We start from the raw sequence: 10316 nt of genomic DNA, 5'->3' as shown, positions 1-10316 counted from the left end.
GAGATGCACGAGGCAGAAGGAGAGCCTATTTGAGATACATTCCGAGTAACTTGAATTTTTTCAGGTCTTCTCTTGAGGAGGCCTGCCACCACCTTGGAACTGGCTTTCTAGCACCAGCCTTTCCTCCACAGCCCACAGCAGCACGCTGCTGGAGTACTACTGCTACCAGCACTGACTGAGACAGCGAACAAACCCCAACATTGCCTATTATTTTCTCCTACCGTCGCACCCAAAGCCTTCCTCCCACGGCATCCTTAGTCAGCGCGTGGGCGAGGAGCCGCATGTGTGCGCTCAGGGCTCAGAGCCGTGTTGTAGCTGTGAGGATGCCAGGCTGGCGGGGGCTGCCTCGGCCTCTCCGGGGCCGCTGTCACCGTGCGGGGTCCCTCTCAGTGAGAGGCCTCCGCCTCGGCTTCTCCCCCTGGGATGCCGGGGGAGACGTTGTCTGTCAGGGGCATAGCCCTGGAGGGGTAGGGGGTGTGTGCAGCTCTCGGGGCTCGCACAGGCGGCACGGCGGCCCTTGCAGGCAGGGAGGAAGCAAGGAGTGGGAGAGGAAGCAAAGGAGGGCGGGTGGCGTGGGGGGCGAGGGTCTCCCGGGCAGGGCGTGGAGCGGGAGTTCCGGAAGACCCCGGCCCCTCGGGCGGAGGGCTGCGCTCCGTGTGCGCCTGTGTGCCGGCGCGGCGCCCCCGCCCTTCCCCCGGCGGTGCTGCGCGGTGGGCTGGCGCTGGGGTATTTACGGTAACGTGGACCCGGCGGTGGCAGCTCGGTCGGTGTCAGGTGATCGGCGCCGAGGAGCCGCCGCCACAGCCGGGAGGAAGATGCAACATGGCCCAGCGGGGCCGTGAGGGGCTCCGCGGCGCCCCTTCCCCGCCCGCCGCCGCCTGCCCGGCCGGCGGGAAGCGCTGAGGCCAGCGCCGCCGCGCCACAGCCCGTCCCCGGCGGGGGCACCGAGCCATGGGGCTCTGCTACAGCCTGCGCCCGCGGCTCTTCGGCGACGCCGGCGGCGGCGGCTCCATCTCCAGCGCCGGCGCCGCCTCGGAGCCCGAAGCGCCGGCGGAGCCTCACGCCGCCCCGCAGCCGCAGCCTCTCGGCGTCCCGCTCCGGCCCGGCGGTAAGCCCGGCGGGGAGACGGACGGGCCGCCGCTGCTGCTGCTGCAGAACGGCGGCGGCGGCAATGGGGCGGCCCCCGAGCGGCAGCCGGCGCTGCCCAAGGCCGGCGGCCCCGGCCTTGGCGGCGGAGGGAAGGCGGCGCGGCAGCAGGCGCTGCACCAGCCGCCGGCGCTCCAGAGGACCTGGGAGAAGCTGCGCCTGGAGGAGCGGGAGGCGGAGAAGGAGGCGAGGAAAGTCAGTAAGAGCATCGACCGGGCGCTCAAGGAGCAGAAGAGGGAGTACAAGCAGACGCACCGCCTGCTGCTGCTCGGTACGTGTGTGTGTGTGTCTGTCTGTCTGTGCGGGGGTGTGCCGGGGCGGGCAGGTGCCCCGCGGGACTCCCCGGCAGCGCCCCCTCCCCGGCTTCCCCTGTTTTCCTTGTCACCCTCCATCCCTCCTTTGTCTCCCCGCTGGCCCCCCTGGCCCTGCCCTCCCGCCCCCCGGCCGTGTTCGTCCCCGGGCTCTTCCCCAAGACAGGTTTACACCTTCCTCCTCCCCCTGGTCTCTCCTCCCCGCTTCTGGCCCTGGCAGTGGTTTTGCAATGGAGAACACGATCGGCGCTTGTCGGGCGAGGGCGAGCGGCTCCACCCAGGCGGGCGGGCGGGAGCGATGCGGATGGGGGAGCAGCGGGGTCTTCCCGGGTGGAGGAGCCCTGCCCGGGCTGGGGCTGCCCCATCGCCCGCGGCGGGAATTTCGTCGGCGCCCTCGCAACTCGGAAACATTAACGGAAAAAAAAAAAAATAGCCTTTTTTTTTTTTTTTTTTTTTTTAATCACGGTAGAAAGGAGGAAAAATGGCCATGTATGCATGAGATGTGTGTAGCCTGTGGATGGTCCTCCTGTGTAACCAGGGTTGGTTTAATGAGGAGCGGCTTGAGGCTCCTAAATGAGAGGAGTGGTGATGAGCAATAGGCTCCTTATTTAAAGAAGCAGTGAGCGGAGTAAGGGGAAATAAGAGGGTGTAGATATGTACATTCCTCTGACATCGCCTCTACTACAAGATGTGTTCTTCAGCCGTAGGCTCTCAGATTTTTTAGGGACGACTTGCCAGCTTTTGTCCCCTCTTCTCTGAGGTGCTACGTGCGGTCTGCTGTTGCCACTGCTCTTTCTAAGCATTAGTTAATAGTCCTCTCCGGAGGATTTGTACCAGCTGATACATTTACAGTATGAAAACCACAGGGGTATCTAATACAAGTATCTCATTTCCTGCAGGAAACAGAACAGTCATACTGCAGGCCTTTTTTTTATGGTCTGAGCAGAGGGCTTCTTAGCTGTGGTCATAAATATCTGTTTTCTGTTAGCATGAAAATACTGATTTGCTTTTGCATTAGCTTCTTTGCCTGTTCTTGTAAAGTTGCGTGGTACAGAGTCTTGGTGCTTATCTAAGTGCATTCCACATTTGGAGTAGTCTTTACATCCTTCTTTATAAAACTCTGTTTCTGTTTTACTGGATTCCTTCATTCCTGTTGGTGGGTAAGAGGAGGAGAAAATATGAAATACAGCAGTGCACAAAAGGTATGTTAGAACTGTAGTGTTCGATTTCCAAAAAACAAATAATTGACTTTATTATTACCCATAAAATACCAGCTTGTAGGATACTAGTGCAGCCTGTATAAAGGAAGGAGGAAGAAGACGTAATTCCTATTCTATGGAATTATTAGTAGCAGTAGTGGTAAAATGTCTCTTCTGATTCTTGAACTGTTGCAGTAATTAACTCTTCAATATGCCTTTTTTAAAAGAAATATTAAAAATGGTTATGGTTTTTCCTCCTGAAGCATTTGAACATGTGTTTTGACTAGTATGGCTGCAAGAAGGCAGAGATCCCATTTGGTGGCCTTCCTCTAGGGAGCATTGTCATTGAACAAAAGAATTCTAACAAATAGATACTGTGTGTAGTCTATAACATGGGTGGTTGTCATAGTAAACCAGAGCAGTAAACACCTGTTCAGAAACAATGCCATTTGAAAAATAAATCATCTCTGACCTTTGGCACCGTAAAAGAAATTCAACACTCCTAGGACTCCCTATGTTCCATTTTGTTTAAAATCCATGTAATAATAAAAAAAGATTCTCTTGATCTCTGTATTGCTGGGAGGAAATGTTGGATTATTGTTTCAGGCCTTGCAGATCAGGGCCTGACTTAAATGTTTCGTTTGGATGTAGGGAGAGCTGCAGGTGCTCTATATTGTTTTTGAAAGTAATGGAAATGCTGCTGTAGATAAGAGGAAATTATTTAGAATGGGGAAGGATTTATTTGTCAGAGAAGGGGTAAAGAATATTACCAGTTTGATATTTTATAGCATTTCAATTGTAAATAACTGGATCCCTGCCCCTAAGGTCCTCCTGGCAGAGTGAACCTGAAAAGCGTACCTTTGCTAGAGAGAGGAGGAATATTTTTGAACATCAACATGGAGGAAATGCACAGCAGAGGCGAAATGGTGAATGCAGTGACAGCAGAGCACTATCACAGAACAAACAAAGTTGAGCAACAGCATTGGCGTGGGCTTTGTGTTTCTTTTTTTAAACACAAGTTTGTAAATAATAGCCTCATTTTGGCTTGTCCTTGTATATGTCGTACATTATCTGGGGCAAGTTTAGATGATATTATTGAAATTTTAGAAAAATACAGTGTATATTTTAAGGAGCTACTATTAGATATCAAAAGGGTATGCAAATAAATGCACTAATGTAAGGACACTAAGAATCCTTAGAGTCTAAATAAGTAGTACATTAGAAGAGAAGCTTATAAGTTTGAAAAAGACCTTTCCTTAAAAACACACTTACTCTTTTATTATGTCAAATGAAAACAATCAGTTTTGTGATGAGCTGTGCATATCAGTTACCATGATGTTATGAAGTCTCAAAGGCTTTTCATAGTTTATGTTGGTAAATATCTCTCAGCCTGTTCTTGCCTGTCACAGCTTATTCCAAATTAATGTCTCGTGGTGCACGTGATGTTTTGACACTCTCCCCTTCGGAAGCACTTAATGGGTTTTGTCATAACCAGTGATTGTGAAAGGGAGGGCGTGCAGTAGGTGCTCGGGATCAGCTCTTAGTCTGCACCTCCCACATAAATAAGTGTTTAAGTATCAGGTGGCTGTTGCTGTGATGCTGAGGCTTTACTGGTGCACTGGAGTAGAAGCAGACATAGTTTGGGTCAATTCGTTTTTCTTCTTCTGAAAGAAGAACCCACATAAAATGGAAACTGGCTTTCCACTACAGATGTCTGTTTCTTGCTTAACATCCACTTTAAAAATACAATAAATTGATTGATTATCAAATTTATTCTTGGGTGCTGTATTATTTGCAGGGGGGTTTATTTCCTTTTCTTTTTATAAGTGAAGTGTTCGTCTGTGCAGAATTCTTAGGATGCTTTTGCTAACCCTGAGATGAGGTGGTGGGGTTTTTTTAAGCATTTTATTTATTGAACATATTTGCAGGGCTTGATCGGAGTTTTTAGTTTTGTTTTCTGTTTGGACTTTTTTTCCACAGAATTGCAGTCACCCTCTTCTGCAAGATTGTTTCAGCTCCTGATTTCCTAGAAATTGTAGAAACATTACAAATCACTTTATAGGAGCAATTTACATTCTCATTTGCAGTCTCATATTTTAAACTATTTTGTGAGTAAGTGAGATGAAGGGGAACTGGCTTTAAACAGAGTGTTATCTATTGTGGTATAATTAAGGCTTATGTAATGTTGAAGTAAGCTATAAATTTAATTTTTTTTCCTAGATAGCTGTTGTCTTCTAACCTCTGACTCGTATTTTTCCCATTTACCCTAACTCCTGATTGCTGTCCTAACTTTGGATGACTTTCTCAAGTAGAACACATTCTTTTACACTTACCTGCTAAATTGAAACTGAACCTGTTCTGAGTAAAAGCTTTTCTGTTCCACAGAAACTGAAAGTAATGATAGAGAAATTAAGGGAGGGGAAAGAGAGATAGTGATTTTCTTCACTTGAAAGGTACTGGAACTATTTACATCATATTTAAGTACTGACTTGATAGTGAAATTTAGATATGTTTGGTGATGTTCATGTACAAAAGTATAGAAAACATACAAAAAAACCCTGTCGTTCCTCTGAATTGATGGAAATCAAGCACAAAGGTGCCTTGTCAAGCTTGGGAAACTCCTACACAGGAGATCCCAGAAAGCTCAGAGTTGTATAACTAGAGTAATGGGTTTTTTCTTTTCTTAACTATGCACTAATGACTGTTGTTGGAAATGAACTTTTTGTGCAAAGAGAGTTTCTGCTCTGACAGTGGCTTTTAGATTGAAATTGCGGTCTCGTACATGTTCTGCATCACAAATGCTGAAGTTCATCATACATCCTCAAGCCAATTTTAAATCTTAAACCTAATGAATTTTATTTTGAAAATAATTTTAACTTTTATATGGTGTCAACTCATGCTTTTTAATAAATACCTGGATATAGTTTAGCTCGATGTGGTGATACTTTCCTTGTGTCTGCATAAGGTTGGATGCTTGAGGTGTTTTTCTGTTACCACCAGAGAGGACTCCCTCCCTGGTCTGTAAGGGAGCTCAGAGTATTTAGGATCCATACAGCCAGCTACTTCTAATATGGAGATAATGCACAGATAACTGTTAGGAACAGAGATCTTCAGGACTTTGAAATCCTGGGCTGCAAATACTGATGAATGTAATAATGCAAAAGCATTTTATAATCCCTAATACTTTGCATAATTTGCAATGTCTTTTCAAAAGCTCTTTTGCTTTTGTTGTAACTATTCACTCCTTGCATAGGAGGAAACCAGTAGGCAGAAGTCATCAGGACATTTGGGATCAGTGCTTAACTTTGGGGGAGTTTTAAGTGTACTGAAAACAACCCCTGACTTACAATACTTAGTTTTTCTTTATCTGTAAATTTAAAAGCTAATTAGATTTAGCCCATATTTAGGTGTTTTAACTTATTTCCATTCTTTGATTGATTTTGCGTAGCTTGAATCACTTGATATTTAAGAAAAAAAACAACTAAATCATTTTTCTCTGTGTTAAGTGTAGTAATACTGGGAGGCTTTAAGTGCTGTGGCAGGGTGGGTTCTTCAGCTGTTAACTAGAACTTTTGGTTATTAGGAAAGTTTTGTGTATCAGTGTGTATTCCATGAATGGTTCTTGGAATGCAGTGTCTTAATTAAGCAAACTTTGCAGGTATATTACATCATGTTAACGTTGCATTACCACTGTAACTTTTTGACTGCTGAAATTTTGAAGAGTATGTCAGATGCCTAGATTTGAATATTTGCTTTCCCTTTCCCCCTGCCCCAACAGTTTAGAATAAATAGAATTTGAAACATTGTTAATACGTTCATTCCTTTTTGCTGCCCAACCCACTCATCCAATTTCTTTTTCTACTGTTTTATGGTTTTTGACACAGTGCGATTACAAATTTGGGGAAATACTTAATGGTGGGAGGCTTTTGTACAGTTGTGGCTTACTTTTTCGAGTCAGGTTCCATTTGAGCTTGTAAAGTTGAATTTAATTTTTAAAAGTTTGGGGTTTTTTTTGTCGGGTTTTTTGGGTTTTTTTGGGGTTTTTTTTGTTAATCCAGCAATCTGTCCAAACTGTGGCCGAAACCTGGGCTGCCTTCTGCTTACCAAATGTAACTTTTTTGATAGTTACAATTTTCTAGAAACATTTTGCCTTGGCTGAGTGATGTTGAAATGGTTCTTCTCTCTGGATTTTTGACTTGCAGTAGAGAAAATAAATAAGATAACAGAGGTATTGCTTATTCTCATGTAAAAGGGATAGAATCTTATGAATCTTATGCAGGATCTGGAGAAAATGCAGCCTTGTATCTGTCCTGTGCATGTCATATTTATGCTTTTTCCAAGAGTGGATGAGCATGTTAAATACACTGACTAGTATATTTTGTATTGTCCCTGTAGCACTGTATGAATGTATGTTTGAAACTTCTGTGTCTTGTGATTTCTCTGCATATGAATATTAAATTAAAGTTTAATAACTTGTGGAATAAGCTGTACAAGGAAAGAAAAGTGTGCTGTTGTGTTGACCAGAATAGGTAAAAACTCCTTAAGAAAGGATTTCTTCTTTTCTTTTTCTATGTTCTTGTACAGAAGATCAAAAAATCCAAGAAAAAAGCTGCCAATTAATGTCTGTAACATAAGACGCAACATCAATCACCTGTAGTGAAACATCTTAGCTGATAAGATCTCTTTGAAGTAAAACTTAAATTGAGTCCTCAGATACTGGTATTTTATGTTTGTTTGTTTCTAAACTTAAATCTGAAGAATTATAAATTCCACTTATGTTTAAGGTAATGAAAGGTTTCAAGAATAATAAATTCATCCTTTTGAAAATACCATTACTGTAGTAAGTCAGCTCCAGGTAGAATTATAAATTTTATGCTATTATCTTTATCTTAAAGAATTTACATCCTGTGCATCCTGTGGGAACAACATACATTTTTCAGCTTAAAGCTATTTAAAAGTAGAAGGTTTTTTTTTTCCCAAGTATTCAAAATAAAAAGAAATAAAATAGACAAGTTTTGCACTTTTTCTATGATACACAATACATTTTTAACAGTTTCTTTTAAGAGGACTTCATTCCTTTAAAGGACAAAAAGAAAGTTCTTCTCAGTAGTCAATTCAAGCAAATTATCTAGTTGGTCTTCAGAAAATGAGACCATTCCTTCTGTGATTTGGGTTAGTGCATGCAATGGAGATTAGTAGCAGGCTGAAAAACATCTGTAATGAAAATGCAACAATAAATTGAGTCCTCATTCTCTCTGGGTATTATTTCCTCACCCCCAGCCTCTCCTTCTTAATTTGAAAATCTATATTTTTTGATACACATAATATACTCCGTGTTTAATTTGTCATCTATAGATTAAAATGGATAAGGAAGAGCTGTATTTTTCCATTCTGAAGAATGAAGGCTGTGTTAACCTGCCAAAAGTGTGGGTGAACACAGATTCTTAGTATTGTGTGCAAGTGTAATTTATATTGAGCAACTTAATCTTTTATTGAAAACTGTTGTGAATGTTGCTGAGGCATTGCCAACTCTGCTATGCTGCAACTCTCTGAACTACGGGGAATTAATCATTCTGCATCTTGGAGCAAATGCAGAAGGCACTTCATGGTGTTAAGCAGTGCCTTCTTCAGACTCATCTTTATTTTCCCAAATGCCTCACGTGTGGAGGATGAAACTACAGCAAAAGCAAATTGGTTTTTTCCCTTAAGTGAAAGGGAACTTCCCTTAAGTGAACTCTTTCCAGGTTTATGATTGAATTGATTTTTTTGTGTTGATTGTAGAATCATTTTCTATTCCGGATTATATTTTTTTTCAGTTAGAGGTGCACACGTTTGTCTGTGCATGCACACATGGCCACTGAAGTTCTTGTAAAATGGAGGAAATTGCTCTGAGGAGTCCAGGTGAGATAAACCAACCTTCTAGAGCATGTGGTTGGATTATGTCCTGCATATCTCACAGCCTTAAATCTTCATAAGCATAGGGCAAGTGTAATGCATTCTGTAACAAGATTACTTTTCTTCATCCTTTGGTTCACTGGTCATCTGAATTACAAAACAGACTTATGGTGTTATCTTCTGCCTGTTCTGAGCTTCTTGTGTTTGTCTAATTCACTGTCTAACAGAGATAGGAGCATGATATTAAGCACTTTGAACGTGTCAGCTGTTGCAAAAATGTATTTAATTTTTATGTTATTTTATAAACTATAAACCTAAAATGCAGAAGAATATAATAATTTGTGTAAAGGACATAGACAGAATTAACCACTTCATAATCTGAAAAGATATAATTAAAGAGTTTCAGGGAGGTTTTGGGGTTTTTTTGATTTTTTCTAAAGTTTTGGTAGGGTTTGGTTTGTGTGTCTTTTTTAATCTAATTTTTAGATAGGCAAAAGGACTAAGTGGCAAGGTGCTGTGGAAGGTATTTACATCTCATAATGTGTCTGCTTTGATTTATTTTAGTAATTTCATAGCCTAATACTAAAAACTGAATAAATGTAAAAATTCCTTGATATGTATGAGACATTCTACTGCTTCAGCTGTCCTTAAGAACCTCATAGTACATTGTCAGTCAGGTACGTGTCCTTTTATTTATTTGGTCTACTAACTTGTGAGCATGGCTGAAGACAGGAGAGTAGCTGTTCAGCTGTTTTGCTTTTATTCTTTGTAAATATTTCCATGAAGGAAAACAGATGGGAACTACAGGACAATAATTCTGGTTTTGATTGAGTATTTGATCTTCTTTGATTTAACATTTTGAAAGAAGAACAGAAATCTCAAATTCTTTAGAGTATTTTCTCATGCTTGGGATGGGGTGAGGGGGAAAAAAATACTCAACCAACCAAGAAACCACCCATCTGTCATGCAAATTCTGATGGCTCTGTTTTGTTTAACAGAGCTGTACTTCAAATTCATATTAATCTGGACTGTCCCTGCAGATGAAATAGCACTTAAAGGTGAGCACAAGCTTTTGACACTTAGAGAAAGACTGGGTAACAAGCTGTATTTAAATAACTGCCATGTATTGTTCCTCTTGGAAATACATTTTTCTTCTTAATTTTGGAAATATTTTTACTCTTTCTGTGATTTTTCAGTGTTGTAAAGCATTTGTTTTGCCTTAGTGGAAGAGCAATAGAGAAACACTAGAGTTGAGTTTGATGTTATGCTTTCTGACATCTTGCTTCCCGATCAGGAGCCATATCAGTCCCTCTTCCTTGAAGTTCCTTGTGCACTCTGAGTGCATAATTCTTGTTCCAAATTCTATTGCTGCTCCCTTACGTTTTCCAATTCTGTTCAGGGTGACATCCGAGTTCATGAGCTTGTTTGTTTAGCAGTGTCTTTCCAACTTGGTTACTGTTGAAACAGTACAGTTGTTGTCTTGTTCATTTTAGATTTTGGGTTTTTTTTAAATGGGGAAACTACAATAATATATTAGGGGGGCTACATATTCACTCCAAGGGCCTTCTACTTCTTAACTCTGTGTATAGAGATGAAAATATTTGTTCAGTAGAGGTGGGGGGAAAAGAACAAAAAACTGATCCTGGCTCCAGACGTATGTCAGCTGTGTCTTTGAACTACCAGAGGTAGCAGAAAAACTGTTTCATGGAAAAGTTGAAATGCAGGGAGTCGTTTTTTGATACTTGAAGTTGCTCATAATTTAATG

The 10316-nt window shown here is 42.3% G+C and overlaps 1 protein-coding gene across 1 annotated transcript in view; it reads left to right on the top strand.

Moving 5' to 3' along the window:
* Nucleotides 1-754: 754 nt before the first annotated feature.
* GNAL (G protein subunit alpha L) overlaps nt 755-10316 on the top strand; it is a 182329-nt gene continuing 172767 nt past the window's right edge. Inside the window, exon 1 of the mRNA XM_030265954.4 lies at nt 755-1417. Within this exon, the coding sequence (XP_030121814.1) occupies nt 952-1417 (466 nt within the window). The 5' untranslated portion in view covers nt 755-951. The remainder of the gene's footprint in view (nt 1418-10316) is intronic.

The sequence above is a fragment of the Taeniopygia guttata genome, chromosome 2 (genome assembly GCF_048771995.1).
Source record: "Taeniopygia guttata chromosome 2, bTaeGut7.mat, whole genome shotgun sequence".
In the NCBI taxonomy this organism is placed as follows: domain Eukaryota; kingdom Metazoa; phylum Chordata; class Aves; order Passeriformes; family Estrildidae; genus Taeniopygia; species Taeniopygia guttata.
This window is presented reverse-complemented; position numbering and strand designations above follow the sequence as displayed.